This window comes from Argentina anserina, chromosome 3 (genome assembly GCF_933775445.1).
Source record: "Argentina anserina chromosome 3, drPotAnse1.1, whole genome shotgun sequence".
In the NCBI taxonomy this organism is placed as follows: domain Eukaryota; kingdom Viridiplantae; phylum Streptophyta; class Magnoliopsida; order Rosales; family Rosaceae; genus Argentina; species Argentina anserina.
The window spans coordinates 35,048,642-35,070,443 of NC_065874.1; the positions used below are offsets into that span (position 1 = coordinate 35,048,642).

Sequence of the window (21,802 nt, forward strand, 5' to 3'; positions counted from 1 at the left end):
CGATGGATCTAACATATGAAGGTCCATTACTGACTTCCATGACTAATCTTTTTTCATTGCAGAAAGCACTTGCCCAATTTTAGCCTTATCCCCAAGCTTACTAAACTTGAAACAAATCAAACCTAGCATGTATTAATATACCAGCAACAATGCCATATCAAGTAATTATCTTACAATATTTAAATACTAACTCTGCTGCATATTCAGAACTCTGAGGGATGTTTGGATTGTAAATCCACACACGTGTGATTAGTGCCGGTAGGAATAATTTCCCCTACATGAAAGACAAACAATAAGTACCAACAAATTAACATAACAAAACTGTTATTTCCCAACAAAATGAATCTATCAAATAAACTGAAACACACATCCCTAAACATTTTCATTCGCAAACTCGTGAAAATTGCGAAGGTCGGAGATACAACATTGTTTGTGGAGTCAACATCAAAATTCCTTGCTAATTTTGACGAGTTATCTTAACACTTTCTCCCCTACACATTTGTGAATAATGACACTTTAGTATTTACATATAACTAAATTGAAGGAGAAATAGATCACTAAATTAATGATATAGAAAAAAAAAAATCTATATCAAAGGTACCAAACACATCACACACCTATGGTTTTCAAGAAAAATCTTAGTTATTGATTCATTCTCATTCCGAGCAGCAATAGAGATGGTCTGAGCTGGAGTAACACTTTTGATACAACCATACATGTCTTCAAATATATATTTAAAATGTCAACTATTCATCATCACCACTACAATATAAATGATATAAAAATAGAATTGTTAAAATCAAACCAGCTAGAAGTACCTTCTTCTTCTAATATTCCATTTATACTGTTCATTGAAGCATTTTTCAATGTCATTGAATGGCAGGAAGTGACATATGTACTTTGGAATTGGAAATGTCCCCTCCTTGAGCAGCACAATCTTTGACACTTCATTAATTCCTATTTCCACATCATTGTCCACAAACCTTGTATCCACTACCAGTAGTTTTGACATGGACATGAAAAATGTCATACATGCAGCCCTATTTCATCAATTATTGCATAGTTTGTATTTGACATGATTGCCTGCCACAAAATACAGAATGAGAAAAAGGTCGGAATTTCGTACAGGATCTAATACTTGTCTCTTACTTCTCTTAGGTGGTCTTCTGGTGCATCCTAATTTTTGTCTGTTAGGGGGTCTTCTGTTGCATCATGTTTTGGTTAAGCAATACGACTTTCGTAGAAGATTATGTATGATATGTTTGATTTAATACCAATATGTATACTGACCATACCATCACATCTCTAATGTTTCCATCTCATAACTCGTGGAACCTATTCAAGATCTCTCTCTCTCTCTCTCTCTTATGAATTCCTAACATCACTGGTAGTGTTTTCTCTTTCTGAATTATTAACGGATGCAAGAACTAAATTGGGTTGAATTAGATTAGGCAAATAATTACAGGAAAATAAAACATAACGTAAACAAATTGAACAAAACTAAAACAAAATCAAAATCAATATAGACAAATCAAACAATCAGAAACAATAATTATCTCTAACCATCTTCTTTATTACCCAACAAAAAAGAACAAAGAACCCAAAATTAAACCCAAAACACATAAGAATATAACAATACCATTCTATTCACCTTCGTTTCCAGATAGAAAGAGAACAAATCGACGAAGATCTTTACAAATCGAGTAGAAGAAGAAACGCCACCAGAGAACCCAATTCGCAACTCCTAATGAAGACAAAAAACCAACTAATCAAATCTTACAATCACATATCTCCACCTCCTCATGAAGACGCGCACAAAAAAAATGAAAATTTGCAAGAAAGAAGCAAGATAACACACATACCTCAGACTCAAATCCTATAATCAGAAAACCCACAAACGGCTCATCAAAAAACCTACATGAAATTGGTACGGGAACGCACCAAAACGACGGAAGTTCTTGAGCGCAGAGTTTGCCGGAAGATTTGGGTTCTAAGAGAAAAAGAGAGAATATGAGGAGAGAGCACATGGGAAGAGAAGGCTAATACCTTTTTATTATCTGACGTAGTGGATGGGGAGAGCAAGCAAGGAAAAGGACAAATACAATAATAACCCATCCCAGGATAGTCACGTATATTTAAATTACCTAGAAACTATGGGTTCTCTGTTAGAAGTTAGAACCCTTATAAACAGTAACACCTATATCGCGTTTAATATATACTAGATAGCTTGCCCGCGCTTTGTTGCGGGCTTGTGAATGCAATGCTCAACATCATTTCACAACTTCTACTCTATAATATTTGCATAAGTAGAAAAATTTAAGCATGAGTGTTGATATTGCAATAGAACATTGAAATTGAGTTAACAAAAATGAGAAACTTGATCAAGGATATGGCTGGTCATGTTGCTCACAATTACATTTGATTGGCATCCCTCTGTCAGCTCTCTTTTGATAGCATTTACTCACATGCATTAACCGAAATAATGCCTTTAGAAGATTAGATTGGCATCCCTCTGTCATTGAGTTTTAATTTTTGGCCTAATAAGCATTCACCTGCCAAAATTTAAATAATCACACTTGCAGAGTATATTTTCCAACGGCCAAATAATAAAATGTAATGCTTTACTTGCTCAATTATGCTTTGTTTAATAAACCTACCTGCAAGAGTGTATGCAACTCCATAATAGCTTCAAAACTGCATTCTGGACAGTGAAATTCATAAGGGATGGTTAAGTAAAATAGAATACAACTACTGAATTGAACACAATCAATTTAAATAAGAACCAAAAATAATGAAATGAAAATGAAAACATGGGAAAACATGGAAATACTCATGCGATCAAATGCCCATAGCTGAGACTTTTTTCACTGACATCAGGAATGAACCAATTTGACTAAATTCTTAACCAACAAAAGAAAAATGACACTGTAAAAGAAAACCCAAGTCATCAAAGCAAGAACACAAACTTCAGTTAAAAATGAAATCATATACAGAACCCAGAATTAATCAATCAAATAAGTTGATTAGTATGAAACAAACTGGAAATAAGTTGATTAGTATTTCAGTCATAACAATGTAAGTTGTTTAATCTCTGTACAACACTGTTTATTACATTTCAGATATGGAAGAAAACTTCAGATACAAACTACCCTACTTTACAAAATCTTGCCTCGGCAATTTCGCACACGTACAATTGTATTCAAATGCTCAAAATTATTTGACGACTACTATTCTATGTAGATATCGACTTAACAAGAAAACATTAGACATGAGTGTTGGTATTGCAATTATGTATTTGTTTTAGAGTTCAGAATTTAGAAACTTGATCGAGTAATGATATTTAAGTTGCAACTTTAGTTGTTCATGTTCCGCACAACAACACATGAGAAGTTGATGTTGCCAAAAATCCAAATTGACATCATAGGAAGAGGAAGATAAAGGCAGGTTCTGCAATAAGGTTGAAACGTTTACTATGCAATAAGAGGCTCACATCATGCTACAAAAGAATGCTATGGTTTCAACATCATGAAATACAAATACATAATATGCAAGAAACAATATACATAGAATGAACTGAAAATGCATGGATGATCTCATTGTCAAATGCATGGTAAAGCCTGAATCCCTTAAAATAGAGCAGAAACTTCCTAGTTAAACAGTTGCAATCTCTAACACTAAAACAACTGTTACACACATATTATCAAAATAAAGTTATCTAATCCCATATTACCAAAAACTGAAGAAATATTAATTAATGAGTTTTGATAGGTATATTTCAAAAGCCGAGGGACTCTGTAACAGTGAAGCCAAGATGCAGATAAGGCTGAAGAATTCATCAGCATTCTAAAATTTGATTCATAAAAATTAAGGACATTGAAATCGTTAACTCCAGAGTTGCATTGCAACAAAAAATTTATATTCTTTTTCCTATCCAGAAGCATAGGTCCAAGAACTTAAGTCGAAGCATACTGGTTTTCCAGCCAAATCAACTAATAAGCAATGGTTTTTTTATATATAAATTACTGTTATTTGATACATAACATTATGGTGATCAATTACAAAAAAATCATGGCCTCCTCCTCTGCATATCAAACAAAAATCACATCAAAAGCTCTTATACTGCATGTCATGTTACCTTCAAATTGCATGAAACATTATTCCATTTGGGTGGAGCTACCAATCTTTCGCCATTATATAGGCCATCAACATTCTTTCATTAAATGAATATGTACCTTAAGCCAAAGAAAATTGATTAGCACAAAAAATGGAAAATAAATAGAAACCATCGAGCTTAGGACTGTTTACCCATCAATATTTAGAAGAGGGGAAGGTACCCTATCAACTGCTTCGAGATAAGAATATATGTTTGGCTTCGAGATAAGAAAGACATGCACATAAAGTAAGTCAACCTCCGTATTTTACCCTTGATTATTTATATTCATATGACTTTACAAAGGAGAAGAAGAAAAATTAATAATATGGCCATTAGAAGATCTGTTATATACAACTTGCCATAGTAAAAGAAATATCTCACACCTATAAGAGGAAACTCCCACAACAGCAAGACCAAACTTCATGTTCAATTACATTCCAAAGCGCAACAAATCTCTGCTGACTGACATATGAAAATGGCAAAAAATAATTTTACCAACATGTTCATTATATAACAATAAAGGGGTTTATGTCGGAAACACTACCCTATTATGAAAATGGAAAAAGAGAATGAATAAAGTAATTGAATGCATGCAATTTTTTATATGAAGCCACATATAGCCATGAGATCAACCTTATATAACACTGTACGTAGATTCAAAAGATTGTAGAACATGTAACAAAATACTAACACGCTCACCCCGAATTATAGCTTTTTTTTTTAACATACAAATAGTCGAGTGATCCATACCATGTTGTTCCAAATAACAAAAAGTTTGAAGTGAAGTCCTGCACCAATATGATAGGTAAAATCAGTAACTTGATACATAGTTAATCAACTAGAGCTTATGTAACATATAAGCTTATAGACGTTGCAAATATCATATGGAACATCAAAGTAAAGATAACTTTCACCAGTAAATGGCCTTCCCAAAATGAAATAAAAGTGAAACTCAAGAACCCAGAAATCAGTTTAAAATGAAGTTACAAAAATCAAGATTCATATCCAAAAGAAAGAGACATGCAATGAAGACCCGTGATCAATCATCAACTGAAACAAACTCACCTTAAATGAGCTCAAACATCAGGGAATCAGGAACAACAACCTGCAGAGAAGAAAAAATCCAATTCAATTCAAGATAAATTCAGAAATACACATCAATTAAAAATTTGACAATCAATCCATTTAAGCATAGATTTATAAAAAGAGAATCCAACCTGCGCACAATTTTAGCACCAATTTATACACCTCGACATGTTCTACCTCTTCAGCTCTTTGCAGAATCTGAAAAGGTATAAATGAAATTAGCATGATGTTCTGGAGAGATATAGAGATATTAGATGAAAATCATCAAACATGTCTTTCATTATCTATTCTCTCCTATACCTTGAAACGTACCCAATAAAGCCCACTCAATAAAGATTAACATGTTTATCTCTGAGTTGAGTATTATCTTAGGTTTACTCCAATCAACTGAAAATCAAGGGGAAAAAAACGAATTCAATGGAAAACTGCAACACATCTGTGTTGCAAGAGCAATATTGGAGAATTGGAATCTCATAGAACGGAAAGACCAAAGAGTGAACTTTTAACTAAACTCAATGGAACTCCATACTAGAACATGGCCGTTCCCTTCATAGGAGAAGAAAACAGATTCTCAAAGGAAATAAAACTACTCACAGACCAACAAAGGCAGACGACTTCTGAATCAAACAATTAAAATCCGGTAAGGACTTTACCTCTTCTCTCCAACAAACTATCGTTTTTCCCATCACCCACCCGAGCAAACTACTACTCTGAAGACTGAAGAGATCAGAAAGAGCATAAGCAAAGAGAAGAAGCCGCTAGACAGAGAGAGAGCGAAGATAGACTATCGATCTTAAGCGGAAGAACATGCGGCAAGCAATTAGCAGGGGCTGAAAAACATGGAGGCATATAAACACGCCACATGTTGATTTGAGACTAAAAGGGAGGGTATTTGCATCAATTATACGCTTGGCCCACCGACTCGGAAAACACGGGTTCTCTGTCGCAGTTGGCAAGGAAAAGGACAGCCAAGTCAATAAAACCCGTTCCATGGCAACAACGTAAATTACCGAAAAAACACGGGTTCTCTGCCAAACCCTTATAAACAGTGCCGACATATAGCGCGTCTAATATATAGTAAATATATACTAGGCATATTGCCCGTGCTCCGCTGCGGGGTTCAAACTGGTAAAATGGAGCAAAGCATGAAGATTGAAATCGGAAAAAACATAGTGCAACCAAGATTTCCTTCCAAATTGCACCTACATGACATGAAACCAAAAACGCAATCATGCAAATAAATTTGTTTTACCACCTGTCTATAAACAGTACAAAGCTATAAATTGCTGCAAATTCATACCTTGGGTCTAATTATGAATTTGGAATGTTGTAGTCATCAAGTAATAGAGAACCGACATTGTTTGCCAAATGGAGAGAGATTGTCGATAACATTTCTAACTGCAATTGATTACATAAAAAACACACATGTTATTATCTATGTTATTGACTATTAAAATGAATTTCTAAAACAATCTTAATTTGTACGGTATAGATATGCAACATGCATTAATTTTTACATGTTACGTTCTCATCACTATTTGACATATTTACATGGCTTGAGACATTTTCAATTCCTGTCAAGCATGAATTTGGAAGGCTATGTTGAATCCCAGCACCTGCTGATTCTTCCTCATTCTTTGACACTTGTAGCCGTATTTTTTTAGCACTAAGGTTCTCAGGTTGTATATCTACGACATAAGTAATCATTAAAAAAAATTATGTTAATCTTTATTGAATTGAAGGAATAAGCAGTAGCAGTTGAAATGAAAAAAAAAACAAAAGTGAAAGATGATTGCATATAAATTACAATTGTGCGATTAATTCTATATTTGATAACACTGTTAGAACCAAATAATGTCTACTTGACGGTTGATACAACTAAGGAAAATCAATCTAAGGATTATGTAAATGTGATCACACTTGTTATAGCGGCATTGTCTACTGCCACTCTAAGTTCCAGTGCATCAGCATGTTCATTCACAAAAGTATGTTTTTGAAAAAAAATCATTCTTGCAGACTGTCGTTTTCCAGGAGCCATAGCTGTGACCCAAAGATATAATATGATTAAAAGAAACTGAGATCTCATTAAGACGGAAGGAAAATTAGGAAGAAACAACCAAAACTGAAAATAAAAATTCAGTATTAGCATAGACTAAAAATTAGATATTTGTAAATGTGATCACACATGTTATAAGGACATTGTCTACTGCCTTTCTAAATTCCAGTGCATCAGCATGTTCATTCACAAAATTATGTTTTTGAAAAGACAAACACAATGCATTCTATCTACAGCATTACTATCAGTGTCAATAACCACATAACATCACAGCAAACATGTGTCAGTTATCAATCTTCAGAGCACCTATGATTTGTGCTACAGATCATTTTTCTTCTGTTCCATTTTCTTTTCTTAGTGGCCTAGATGAATCCTAGTCTCATAGACCACAACTTTGACACATTACCACACAATTCATTCAAATGATTAGGGGCCTCTGATCAGTGTGAATCGAACAGGTTCTAGCTATAAAAACCAATTAATCTGAAGATAAAAACAGCCTAATTCATCTGCAAATTGGAACTCGGAGTCCACCAAATAGTCATTTATATGTAGAATGAGACTAACTACATCAAAGATTAAAACTTTCTCTTTACTCTTTGGTTTTTCTAAGTAAGAAGTACAACATGACGATTATGACATTGAAATGGAAAGATGAGATCTACAACAACTGATATTCATTGCATACCATTGGAGAGTTTAAAAGTAGGATCACTGCATGTGAAAAATAGCAGATTCATTGCATAGTTCTTTACTTCTTTTTCATCACCAAAAACATTTTGAGCAACCGACCATATGCTGAACTCTCATACCATGATCCTATATATATTTACAGCAAATAGATCAATATGATCATTCGGTCAATACTGACACCAAAAGGCTATTTCCAATTTTCCATGAATATGATCGTCTTCTTTTCATTCTGACATGTTACTTGATTTCTCTATATCAGGAATCACATGCCCATGGCATAGAAGAGGCTTAAAAAAAAACACTGATATTTATCCTAGCACCGATAGTAACCTGAAAACCCAGAAACCCAATACACCAAAATCAAATTGACATTGAAATTAGATAAAGAAAGAACCACGAATGATTACGAAAAATTAAAATTCCAGATATTAGTTTCCTAAATCTGAAAACCAAGTCATTTGGAAGACCCACCATAATCAAACTATTTGATCAAGTAATCAAGAAATTAACAAAATCTGACAATTCATCCAAGCAAAAAGTTTATGAATTCTGAAAGAAGAAGGAACTGACCAATTAAGTACCAGAAAGTTGAATCAAATTTCGCGTAGGAACTAAATATTAGGTTTAATATATGAGAGCAGTGAGAGAAGGGAAAAAAATATCGCAAGGTAGAGAAGAAGAAAAAGAAAAGACGCAGAAGAAAGTAGAAGTCTGTAGAAGAAAGAAGGACAAAATATGTATTGCGCTGTAGACCTCATCATGAGTAGGAAAAATGAGGACAAAAGCGACATTGCAATGTATGTCTTATGAACAGTACCGCTTAGGAACAGTTCAAAGTAGCACGTAGCGCTCCAATGACCGCTCTAAGGGGGGTGTATTCAACTCTGATTTTAAATGATTCAGGTTGATTTATCATATTCCGTGGATTTTGAGAATCCACAGATTATTTCAACTCTACACAGATTCAGCCAGATTTCAATGTATTGTATTTAACATATTTGTCTTGATTTGCTTGGATTTCACCAGATTTCAATGTATTGTATTTAATAGATTTGTCTTAATTTGCTTGGATTTCACAAGTGAATATATGGTTTATATATTATTATTAAATAATAAAATAGAGAACATGGAGGATTAAGAATTTGATTTTTTTAATGAACATAATAAAATAATAATGTATGTCTTTTACAAAGTAATAAAAATAATACAACAGTGAAATCCAATCAAATATGTTCATCATGAATGTCATCATATTAACACAATGTCAATAATACATCGGATATATAACTTCAGAATACATTAATTCCAATCAAATTTATTCATCATGAATGTCATCTCATCAGTCTAAACTACAACTACACAACTTTACATGGGCAGTGCATATGTGTCATCTCATCAGTTCAAACTACAACTACACCTTTACAGGGGCAGTGCATATATATGGAGTTTCCTCTCTTTGACCATCTACTGTTGGACAGAGTGATGCACTGCACATGAAAACATGATTACTGAGATGACATTCTCAACTAAATGTTACAAGAAATATGTTAAATATGGTAATCAATATTATCAAGAACAAGGGGCACTATGGAAACAATAATCAAAATTTGCAAGGTTTTTGGTGCCGTAGACATACGTACCTTGATGATACCATTCTCAATTACTAATCTCCCAGCAGCAGATGTGGCTCCACCAGCCAAAAAACTGGAATGCTGAAAGGTGCCCTTCTGTTTCCTGCCAACATACAAGATTTTGAAGTGCTGAGAACAAAAATCCATTTGGCATCCTCGTCTTCTCCAGATGTATGGAGGAGCTCCCCTGATTGCTTGTAGAATAATTTTCCATCCTCCACAACAACTTCATAAGCCATTCTTTCCATCTGTATTGAGCAGAATTGTTATTAGCAAACGAAATAAATGTAAAATGATTAAGAGATAAAAGTTATCAGTAAGGCAATAAAGGCTCACCGGTCCAAGATACTTGATACACTGCTGTTGAAGTTTCGATCGAGGGCATTTTTCAAGATTCACTTCCTTCCCTTCTCCTATATCTAGCCAGTAGAAGAATGGTTCTCTACTCTGACAATGAAGCCACTTAACGTAATAAAAGTGTAGATTGTGTCCATATCGGTGCCTTGGGTCAATCTATTTTCAATCACATATGAAAAACTGATATCAATGGAGGCCTAAAAAAGAATTGAAGAAAAGAAAAACAGGATACTTAAATGCGATTGACTTACCGCTTCAAGCCAGTGTTGCAAAGCAAGTTTTTGTGCTTTACTATTCTTTGATAAACCCTTTCCAACCTGCAATTCAAAGAAAAAAAATGTTTTAGTATTTAAACACATTATATGTAAACTAAAAAAATGGAGCAGATGGCTATCTGTTAAAAGATCACCTTGGCAGCTCTGGTCCTTGCTCTCGACCAACGTGAAATGGCAGTTTCATGTTTCTCAATTTCAAAGAATGATATAGAACTGCGCTTGAGCTCAGCGAAATCTAATAGTTTCCACCTATATTTTTACAAACAATCAGAGTAAGACTGGAGCACAATAAATATATCAGTAAAATGGCCAGATTAACACAAAAGAAATAAATTTATACCAGCTCTGCTCAACTAGAACTGCGCAATCTGCTAGCTTTCTTCTGGTCCGAAAGCTTTTGTACACTTTCTGCAACTTAATTGCCGCCATGTGTTTGGGGTTGGTGAAATCTGTTTGCACCGGTTGGATCATCCCCACCAAACTATCCGATCTTGGGGATGGAATGTCCATTTCTTTGGTAATGGGGGTGATTGATCCAATGTCCACCTCTTTGCGGAGGGGGCTAACTGATGTAACGCCAGTACTCTTTTGTTTAAGCAAGCCCATTTTCTCTATCTCATCCCCCTTAAAGCTAACAAAAGTTTCTAATGTCATCTTTCCAGAACCTAAGGCTCTCATTATCGAAGGTTCTGCATCACCGCGGTTGAAACTAATTGATCAACTGGAGTTTTTACTTCATCACCTCCAAAACTGATCGATTTTACAGTTACTGACTCTAACCCACTTTCTAAATCACAGTCCTCAGAAAATGGGCAAGAAAAGGAAATTCCCATGTGATACAAAGAGGGGGTTTAGCAACCCTGAAAATTCGGATTCCTGGGGAGAACACGAGAGAAAAAGTTAACACTCCACATCTAATACTGCCTTAGCTAATGGGAGAACATCACTGCAGATACAAATTGAAAGTTAAATAGCCAAATAGCGATTCAGAATCTATAAGACAACAAAAACCATTGGATCTACAAAACACGACTTGTATAACACATCCGGCTGCAATTGCTTTGAATCCAACTATGAAAATCCCACCTAATTTGATACATACCTTTTGAACAACTGAGAGATTCCAGTACGATTCACACCTTCAGTTCGTCTTCTCATCGCATATCAGCTCGTCGGGGAAGCAAGCCAGTTCGTGTTCTTCCCCCTTTATCTTCAGAGAGAGAGAGAGAGAGAGAGAGAGAGAGAGAGAGAGAGAGAGAGAGAAAGTGAAATCAGGCCACTTATGTTATGATTTCTGATAGGGTTTGGTATTTATACCAAGCCCTTTAGAATCCCTTGAAATCAACCGTCTGATAAATCATTCAAAATCGGTGGAGTTTCAAATACCACCCGGTTTCGTATGATTTTTCTAAATCATGATTGAATACCTCAAGATTCTAAAGGAATTTTTAAAATCGTGATTGAATACCTGTTGATTTGAGAGGATTCTTGAAACACAACACAATCCCACAAACTCTTCATTCAATACACCCCCCTAACTCTCCCTTCCTTCTCTAAACCCAGCCAAATATAAGGGTAAAACCGTCCGCACACTGTAGACACACCCACACAATAGTAGGGAAATAGGAAATAAGGACGAATGTGCCATTAAGGGATTTCAGGCCTAGGCCCAATCAGAAAAGTTAAATGCAACCCAATGGATCGGGCCCAAAGTTCTGATGAACCCAATTGGATGAGAATACACGTCCGTGGTGAATGTAGGCGAATCTTCAGTAGCCGAATATTATTTGATCTGAAATTTTCTCAGATAAGACGATCAAGTTGTTGAGCCTCAGCCCTCAGGTACCGATCTCTATCTACAATTGTTAGTTTTCGATTCTTTATTATATGTAATATCAGATTAGTTAGGTTTGAATCGATCTCTATTGGCACACGTATGTAATCGGGGAAATCTGATCTTGAAGGTGGATCGGATTGAGTGCAGGAGCAGAGAGATGAAGGGTTTGGTCGCATACTTGGTGGCCTTTTTGCTGCTTGCCTCTGGTATTCCTTCAGGACTGTCGTCTTACAATACAGTGCCAGCTTTCCTCTGGTCACCCCATTACCATCAGTATGTGCTTGCCAATCAAATCCTCCTTTGAATACTGTTTCTTGAGTTAATACAAGATCAAAACTTAGATTTTTTTGTCTACTATCTGTTCAAATAATGCCACAGTTTGGTAGCATCCATCCAGTATTTACTGATTATATGCTTTCAATTAACAGAGTCAAGGAAGCCATTAATTACCAGACTATCTCTCCAAAGGATTTGGCAAGGTCTGTGCTTTCAGAAGGGGGCTGGTCGGACTTGCTGGTATCTACTTCTTCCATTTACTGTGGTAGTTTTGCAGTTCTTGTCATGTCTTTGAATTCATAATGTCTCGTTTCCTATGTAGCACCGACACTTCTAAGGTTGGAGTGTCGAAATGTCCGACACTTCCCGACACTCCGACACGGCCCGACACTTCCCGACACCGTGTCCGACACTCCACGTGGCGTGTCATTAATATTAACTTTTTTGACACTTCCCTGACACTTTGACCGACACGCTACATCATAATTCCGATATGTCACGTCATTATTTTAGATTATAAAAACAGAAAATGAAAACTAAACAGACAAAAAAACCCAAATTTTATTTCAGTCTCATTGTTTTCCCTTTCTTCTTTCCTTTATATTTATTTGTTTTGAATTGTTATGCAATGGAATGAACTTGAAACTTTAATTTGACATTATTTCATGTGTTATATATTTCTTTTATGCATTAATAAATATATTAAATTTTATATAAATTGCCGTGTCGACGCCGTGACGGGATTTATGTTTTTTAGATTTGCCGTATCGCGGTGTCGCGCCGTGTCGGTGTCGCAGTGTCCGTGTCGGTGTCGGTGCTACATAGCTCGTTTCACTGATCATCTTGAAGAACAAACTCACTTTCTCTGAGTTTATATTACTTTTTTTTTGTTCGGTTTCACTCCATATTTATGTTTCCCATTTTATTAATTTTTATATATATCTTTCTTCATTTCATAGTGTCCTAGCAATGAAGTTCATCAGCCTTTGGACCTTGCTCTTGTCTTTGTTGGTACAGAGGTAAGAACACTAGGTATTCTCTTGTTTTCAGATAACCTTCTTGTTGTGTTCCAAATTCCAATGGATCATTTGCTACTGTTGCTATAGCGGGCAGAATATGTAATACTGAGTCAATAGTTTTGTATGAATAATGACTTCCTGTGCTAACCTACATTATCTTGGATTGTTTCTACGCTTGAACTCAATCTGGCTATTCATGCTTGTTTACTCCAAAGTGCTCTATGTTTTCCTATTTGGCAAATTAATGGATAGAGAATTTTCTAGAATCAGCACTCTGCTTGTTTTGGGATCAACCATAAGTATGGGACCAGGGGACGGTAGTGAACATAATTGACATTTTTTGACATCTTACAGTGTGTTAATAATCACAGTGTAAGAACCATATAATGCTGTTACAGTTGTCATCGAAACTTTCTCACTTTCTTGGATGTAGAATTGATATTCATTTTACAATGAAAATTTTGTTGCCACTGTATTTATGTTTGGGGGTACTGAAATAATTTCCTTTGTTTCTTAGTTGCAATCTTCAGATATTTCTGCAAGGAAACATGCTGATCCAGCTCTTGTGGACTTGCTCAAAGTAAGAATATGTCAACATGCATTTAGTCTTTAAAAAAAAAAAATGTGATCAGGAGTCTGATCACCAAAAACTGCTTTACTATTAGATGTTCTGCTTTAATAGCTATAATTTTATGATCTTGAACAGGTCTCTTTCACACAATCAAATTTCTCCATGGCATTCCCCTATATTTCTACATCAGAGAAGGATGCGATGGAAAGTTCTGTAGTGTCAGGGATGTCTGAGATTTGCGGGCAGAATTTCGGACTCAGTAATGTTCGTTTCTTAGAATCCTGCTCCATGGAGGGCAATGATGTCCAAAAGCTTTCAGACCTGCATTCGGTCCATGTAAGTCAACTTGACAATTGTATTTCACATTATAAATTTTATCACAAAGATCTGATATACTGTACTTTGTTCATTCAAAAAATGGACAGGATTATCTTGTTTCAAGGATGGAGAAGAGATCAGCTGGGGTAGCAGATTTGGTGGTGCTCTGCCACAAAGGATCTGATTCTTCAAACGAACTAGAGCACCAACATTCAGAGAGTAGGTTAAGTTGAACTGTACTATTAAGTTATGTGTTTACACTGAGTTGTCGCTCAAAATCACACTGGTCTAGGACAAAGCCATAATACATATTTGGTGGCTGTGCAGGTAAAGTTTTCTCTGAGATTATTAGATCTGTGGATCAATCTGGTGCAAAATATGCAGTTCTGTATGTTTCAGACCCCATTAAATCAATCCAATATCCTTCTCATAGAGAGTTAGAAAGGTTTCTCGCAGAAAGTGCCTCAGGAAATGCATCAGCCAATTCGACAGCCTGTGATGAAGTTTGTCAGATCAAATCATCACTTCTGGAGGGACTTCTAGTTGTAAGTTTGTCTTCTGTTATTCCTCTTTTGGTATTCTTTGGTTAAATGTTTATAGATAATGCTTCTAGGGACACCAGGAGACCAGATTGCCACTGTTGTTGCCAGTGCTGCATAAATTTTTCTTTCCTTGGTTTGATCCATCTTTTTCAATAAATAATTATAGATGGATTGGTGGAACCTCCATGTCTATAGTAAACAGTCTATTTACTCTCTATTAAACGTTCAATCCGTATGCATAAGCTAAACTAGTTTGAACTATAAATGCAAATATATTTGCACATCTATGTGCCTGGGCCATATTCTGTATATTTGTAGTGGCAACTATGCATGGTCCCATGATTTTTCTGGGGACAATTTGTTGGTTCACCCTCTTATCATAAGCAGTTTTCACCTTAAACCTTGATACTCTTAACAGCTATTTTGTAGAACTTGCTCTTTAAGGGTCATATTTGCCAAATATCAAACAAATCAAAGATCTTTTACCGTTCAATCATAAATGGATGGTTTTGGCAACACATAAGGCCATTATAATAACTGTTCATTTATTTGACGCATGGATGACTAAAGATCTTCTATTTGATTGCTATTTGGCAGAAACAATCTTTTATGGTATGTTTTTAAATATGAAAGGTGGGGTTATGAAAGTCTAAAGTGAGACTACATTAATAACAACTCTTTGAGCGGGTTAACTCCTGTGGTGAACTTAAGAATCTTCCCTTTTTTTGGGGTTATTTACAGGGCCCAGCATGACAGATGTAGAGTTCTGATTTTTTTGTTGTTGTCTTTTTGCAATGAATCAGGCACTTGTTCTGCTTATAATCTTAATATCAGGCATCTGCTGTATGATGGGCATTGACACTCCAACGAGATTTGAGGCACCCCAAGAGTCTTAACTTACTGCACGTGCATAATTCTCAGATCTGCTGTGGTGCTGGGTATTGTTGGGTTTCACTGATTTGAGCATTACTCGAGCTCTTGTCATATATAGTTGCTGGGGGTGGTTATTGCCTTGTAATATTGCTTGGGGTTATCCTATAATGGTGGTAATAATGCAATATTTGGTGAAGGTTGCATGTCTATTCTAGGTTAGTTTGTAGAAGAATGTGTATTTTCTTGGTAATGTTTTGACTTGCATATGTAATTGAATAACTACTGATATTTTAATTTCTATATTATTTGTTATGATAGGGAAGAAAAACAGAATAATATGCCATTGCTTCATATTGCAAGAACTAAAGTTTCATGATGTGTCCAAATGGCATTTGCTGGAATTCGATCCCCATTAAAGATTTGCTGGTAGGATATCAGATGTGTAAGATAAAAGATTGTTTTTAGCAAAAAGAATCTAACATGCTTAGAATTTTGATATTCATGCCTAGTTTGTTTTGGTATTGTAAATTGAAACTTAACAATATCATGTTTGTGTTTGGTAAATATTATATTTAAAAACTTTTGTCACGCCATAAAATATTATTTCACGTGTTTTTTTTTTGACATCATTTTCTAAAAGGAATAATGTAGCTTCTAAAATCTATTGCCGTCTTTTAAAAAAAAATTACTTCCAGTGATCTGTAAGTTAAGACGCCTCCATTTTTCCAATCTTATGAAAGTTCCATAAAAAAGTTGGGATATGATTATCCACTTTTGCTATAATTATTTTTTCTTGTTGCTTCCTGAAATTTACCACTATGTATCTACAAATTGTAGTATTGTGCATGAGAGAGACGAGAATCTAGCTACGTAACTCTTTGTCTCAGAACACATCGTTGTGTAACCCACTTGCATTCATGTAAAAGATACTATATGTCACTCAAAAACCTCAATTTGTGTACAACAAAGAAAATCCAAAGTAGAACACCATAAATCCAGATATCTACGTCTTGTCAGCATCCATCTCCGCTGCTTCATTAACAACAAGAAGCAAACCAGACATAAGTAGCCAAAATCAACCTGACCAAAATTGAGAGAAGCCCCAAGCCTAAAGGCCCAAACCCAAACTGACCCTACCCTTTTGATGCTTATCCACCAACACCACCAACACCCCATCCGGTGACACCACCACCGACGATACCAACACTATTGTTACTGTCAACTTAGGCCCACAACGCACAACCTTCAACATCCTTCGTGATCTAGGCGTCTCCAAGATCGCAGCCAAACACATCGATTTTGTTACAGGTGCTAAATCTGGGGAATCCTGCGCCTTGTAGCCTATATTTCGGTGTGTCAACTCAGTGGGACTTGCACACAACAGATGTCAAGTCAAATGGTCAGCGGTGTGGCAGTCTTTGACCATTCGAAACTTAAGTCAGTACCTGGAGCAGAATTCAAGTTCGAGAGTTAAGGACTTAGGAATACGTTATTTTTTTATGAGATTTCTGGTGGGCATTTATGGGCGCATTGGGAGAAGTGCAATTCCATATTCATGAAGTGGGAGAATGTGCTTGAGCACTATGTATTTACTGTTCTGGTGAGCTACTTTGGACGACGCTAACAGCAGCGTCTAAGTCAAAGATTATGTGGCAGGTCATGACAGCCTGGCATCTCGCCTGGTTGGGTCCCTTCCCGCTGATCCGGAGACCGGAATGGGAGGAAATTTCGCCAAGAAATGTCTTGTGAGGGAGATGTGTTAATAAGTCCCCAAGTCCCCAGTCGAGGAGATTCCTTGGGTGGGTTGATTAAATCATTTATTTCCGACGAAAAAGTCCTTGAGTTCTCGTGACTCAGGTCCCGGGCCGGTCAACGTGTGACCTAGGATCTCGGTGATAGGCTCGTGGGTTAACTAGCAACCAGAGCACCCATGGATATGGAGAGTGACCTAGGATCTCGGTGCTAGGCTCGTGGGTTAATTAGCAGCCGGAGCGCCTATGGATCTGGCGAGTGACCTAGGATCTTGGTGCTAGGCTCGTGGGTTAACTAGTAGCCGAAGCATCCATAGATCTGGCGAGTGACCTAGGATCTCGATGCTAGGCTCGTGGGTTAACTAGCAGCCAAATCATCCATTGATCTGGCGAGTGGCTCGGGTTATTTGGCGTATATTTTTCCGGAGTACCATGGTTAGTCCCCAAAGTCCCCAATTAAGGAATGTCAATTTAAATAAACCTAGGCGGGCCGGGGCAAGTGGCGGCGTTGAACGAAGAAATCGACTGACTAAGAAGGCAACTACAAGCTGCCGCGACTGCCAAACTAAACATAAGGGTGAAGGAGGAGCATGAGCATGTGGGGAAGCTATGGGATTCCCGGGAGAATGAGTTCATGAAGCTGGTCGAGGAGGAGAAAGTTGTTGCCGTGGGGCGGGCGAGGGAGTCTTATGAGGAGGGGGTCATTGATGGCCGACATGAATTTTTTGACATCGAGCTGAAGCTTGAATGTCTGAGCGGCAGAGATGGAGGAGCAGCATAAGAAGGGCCATGAAGGAGAGAGAGTGGAAAGCAGCAATCCTTCGGCGGTAAGTCCCTAGGCTGTAGAGGTGCAAAAAGATAAGGGGAAGAAGAATGCTTCCGGCTCTAGCGCCAAGTCTAGGGGCAGTTACAAGCCCTCGGTGCCTAGTCCGTGGGCTAATGCTTCAGTTCATATTTCCTCCAGGGCGCAAACCCGGGCGAGTCTTCCAGAGAAAACCGTCTGGCCCATGATGGGGCGAGGCGAAGCATTATTGAATCAAAAACTTCTCATTTGACTAAGTCCATAGGAAAAATAGTACAATGGCAAACATTGGAGAAAATAAACTGACAACTTGATTGTAAAACCGGTGGTCTATTACTTGGGGAAATAACGGAGATGTTGGGCGTTCCAAGGGTGGGTGAGTTCTCGACCGTTTGTGTTCCGGAGATAAAATGTTGTCGGGCCGGCACAACGAATTATCTCCAAAGAACTTTCCCACTTAGGTTTGAGTCTAAGCGGTCTGGGGATGACCTCTTTCATGACCCAATCACCGATGGGTCATGAAAGAAGGTTTGCGGCCGGACCTTCTTGTTGTAGTGGCGGGAAATCCGCTATTTACTATTGACGTTAGCGCTCCTCTAGTAAATCCATGTTGAGCTGGAGGTCGGCCATGTTTGTTTCCGGGTCATAGGCTTCAACCCGCTCCGTGGGGACTTCAATTTCAATTGGGATTACTGCGTCTGCCCAAAAGCCAGGAGAAAGGGAGACTGGCCGGTGGCTTCGACGAGTGTGGTCTAGAGCACCCATAGGACCTCTGGAAGCTTTTAGGCCCAGAAACATGTGGCGTCATTTAGTCGCTTCTTCAGATTTCGCGTCATTTAGTCGCTTCTTCAGATTTTGCTTGATAAGCTTGTTAACGGCCTCAACCTGACTGTTGGTATGGGGATGAGCCGGAGAAGTAAACAAAATTCGGGTGTCATTCTTCAGGGAAAACTCCAGGAACTTGTCATTGTCAAACTGTGTGCCATTATTCGTCACAAACACTGCGGGGATACCAAAACGACAGTAGATGGAGCGCCACAAGAAACTTATCACCCGGTCCGTGGTGATCTTAGCTAAAGGCTCATTCAATCCACTTGGTGTGGTAATGAACCGCCACTATGGTGTACCTGAATTGTCTCAGAGCAGTTGGGGATTCTCCAATCAAGTCTAATCCCCACTGTGCAAAGGGGATCGGGGAGACAATGACAGAAAGTGGTGCCAAAGGGTTATTGGTGTAGTTGGCGTATTGATGACACTGCATGCATGTCCCGACCATGGCCTTTGAATCTACTTCCATGGTGAGCTAATAGAATCTTGTTCGGAGGGCCTTAAATGTCAGGTTCCTTGCCCCACTATGTAAGGAAGTCAATACCTGGTGTCCCTGCTCTGGAGCTAAACACTTAAGCTGGGAAAACGACTGACCCCTCCGGTACAACTGTCCGTCCCAGACCATGTATAAGGCGACCTTGTGGCATAGGCGCTTATCCTCTGACCCGTCTTCAAGAAGTCCATGTGTTGTAAGATACTTGAAAAATGGATCCATCCATGATGGTGGCGGGAGTTGGTTGATGGCGAATATCTCATAATAAGATTTGGAGATACTGAGCTAATCTAGAATTTCCACATGGACTCCCGGCATGGTTGTTTCGGGCTCTACCGTTGTCAACCGGGCAAGTGCATCTGCCTTAGCATTCTTGGCCCGGGGTATCTGCTTGATAACATAGGAGTCAAACTTCCAGAGTAACGACCCGGCCAAATTATGATATAAAACCAAGTGTGGGTGGTTGGAGTGATATTTCCCATCAACCTGATTGACTACCAACTAGGAATTACTAAATATCTGGATATTTTTTGCCTCTAATGCGCGACATAGCTGTATCCTGGCGATGAGGGCCTCATATTCGGCCATATTGTTGGATGCTTGGAATTTAAACCGCAGTGCATGAGGGTACTCATTCCCCTTCGGGTCGGTGATAATAATGCCAGCACCACTGGATGTCTTGTTGGCAGACCCATCGACATACATGTCCTAAGTTCTTGTCGGTTCTGTAATCTCAAGGTTGGTCCCAACCGGGGCTCCCTCTGACAGAATGAATTCTGTTATAAAGTCAGCGACGACTTGACCTTTCAGGGCTGTCCGGGATTTGAAATGAACGTCAAACTCCCCAAGTTCAATGGCCCACTTTACCAACCGCCCAGAAGTGTCCGGTTTCTGAAGGACTCGGCGGAGCGGATGATTCATCATAACATGAACAATATGATTTTGAAAATATTGGCGGAGGCGCCGGGTCGTGGTGATTAGTCCTAGGGCGAGTTTCTCGATTTCTAGGTATTGGGTCTCAAGGCCATTAAGACATTTTCCATTGTAATACACTGGAAGTTCACTGCTGTCCTCTCGCCAAACCAAAGCGGAACTGACCGCTGTATGAGAGATTGCCAAGTAAAGGTACATGATCTTGTTGGGCACCGAAGTAGAAAGAGCTGAGACCGATGTGAGAGAGTTCTTAAGTTGAAGAAAAACAACCTCTTGCTCCGGGCCCCAGATTATGTGTTCCTAGTGTTGGGTCCGAAGTATCTTGAAAAGGGGGGGGGGGCACTTGTTCGTCAGGCGAGAGATGAACGGGGCCAAGGCCACCACCCGGCCCGTGAGACATTGAACCTCATTCCTGGTATTTAGGGGCGCAATGTCCATTATCGCTTCGACCTTCTCAGGGTTGGTCTCAATGCCTCGCTCACTGACCATGAAACCCAGAAACGTACCCCCGGCCACTGCCATAACACACTTAGCGGGGTTAAGCCGCATGCTGTGGTGGAGAAGTATAGAGAAAATATTGTCTAGATTGGTGATGTGCCCCGAGGCTGTTTTACTTTTGATCACCATATCGTCCACATCACAGTCTTCCCAATCTTCTGCTCAAACATCTGGGTAACCGCCCTCTAATAGGTTGCCCCGGAATTCTTCAACCCTTATCAGTCACGAAAGCAGTTTTCTCTTGGTGATCCGGGTGCATCTTGATCTGTTTGTATCCGGAATACGCATCTAGGAAACTCAGCAGCCCAAACCCGGCCGTGGCATCAACTAACTGATCTATCCGGGAGAGAGAGAAGCTATTGATCGGGCAAACTTGGTTTAAGTTGGTGTAATCCAGACATATCCGCCATGACCCATTGAGTTTCTTGACCATCACTACATTGGATATCCAAGCAGGGTAGTTGACCTCTTGGATAAACTGGTGGTCCCGAAGGCGTTGAACCTCTTCCTGAATGGCTTGATACTTCTCCTGGTTACGGGCCTAATGTTTTTGGTGAATTGGCATGGAGCCCTCAATGATATTGAGCTTGTGTGAGATGAAATCAGTGGAGATACCAGACATGTCCGCATACGACCAAGTGAAAACATGTTGGTGTTGAATTTGGGGGATCCTGCACCTCGTAGCTTATATTTTGGTGTGTCAGCTAAGTAAAACGTGCACACAACAAATTTCAAGTAAAGGGGCCAGCTGTGTGCCGGCCTTTGGCCCTCTAAAACTTAAGTTAGTATCTGGAGCGGAATTCAAGTTTG

General features: G+C 38.3%; 2 protein-coding genes and 1 long non-coding RNA gene across 4 annotated transcripts; 1 reads left to right on the forward strand and 2 right to left on the reverse strand.

The window, feature by feature from the left end:
• Nucleotides 1-4,492: 4,492 nt before the first annotated feature.
• Nucleotides 4,493-5,999, reverse strand: LOC126788747 (uncharacterized). Its single transcript, XR_007671411.1, has 3 exons — nucleotides 5,371-5,999; nucleotides 5,219-5,258; nucleotides 4,493-4,615 (listed from the first exon to the last, which is right to left on the reverse strand). It is a non-coding gene; the product is annotated as an uncharacterized LOC126788747 (long non-coding RNA).
• Nucleotides 6,000-9,179: 3,180 nt separating this feature from the next.
• LOC126786783 (IQ domain-containing protein IQM2-like) lies at nucleotides 9,180-11,786 on the reverse strand. Its single transcript, XM_050512705.1, is given in 8 exon segments — nucleotides 9,180-9,475; nucleotides 9,629-9,867; nucleotides 9,956-10,132; nucleotides 10,228-10,293; nucleotides 10,386-10,500; nucleotides 10,592-10,970; nucleotides 10,973-11,197; nucleotides 11,354-11,786. Coding segments are annotated over 6 exon segments (1,065 nt in total). The 5' UTR covers nucleotides 11,085-11,197; nucleotides 11,354-11,786; the 3' UTR covers nucleotides 9,180-9,475; nucleotides 9,629-9,651.
• Nucleotides 11,787-11,999: 213 nt separating this feature from the next.
• On the forward strand, nucleotides 12,000-16,065 carry LOC126786752 (uncharacterized). 2 transcript variants are annotated; one of them, XM_050512673.1, is made up of 9 exons: nucleotides 12,000-12,093; nucleotides 12,216-12,361; nucleotides 12,517-12,604; nucleotides 13,324-13,383; nucleotides 13,901-13,963; nucleotides 14,090-14,290; nucleotides 14,380-14,491; nucleotides 14,600-14,817; nucleotides 15,618-16,065. In XM_050512673.1, exons 2-9 carry the CDS (start codon nucleotides 12,246-12,248, stop codon nucleotides 15,708-15,710), a joined length of 951 nt encoding a protein of 316 aa, XP_050368630.1. In that variant the 5' UTR covers nucleotides 12,000-12,093; nucleotides 12,216-12,245; the 3' UTR covers nucleotides 15,711-16,065. The 2 variants fall into 2 exon arrangements, with proteins under 2 accessions (XP_050368630.1, XP_050368631.1); XM_050512674.1 differs by having other exon boundaries at nucleotides 12,236-12,361.
• Nucleotides 16,066-21,802: the final 5,737 nt, after the last annotated feature.

Bases quoted from the DNA above. Each gene is read 5' to 3' on its own strand.
- LOC126786752 (XM_050512673.1), top strand. From the start codon at position 12,246: ATGAAGGGTTTGGTCGCATACTTGGTGGCCTTTTTGCTGCTTGCCTCT. The intron at 12,362-12,516 runs GTATGTGCTTGC...TTCAATTAACAG, and splicing joins TGGTCACCCCATTACCATCA to AGTCAAGGAAGCCATTAATT. The intron at 14,291-14,379 runs GTAAGTCAACTT...AAAAATGGACAG, and splicing joins CAGACCTGCATTCGGTCCAT to GATTATCTTGTTTCAAGGAT.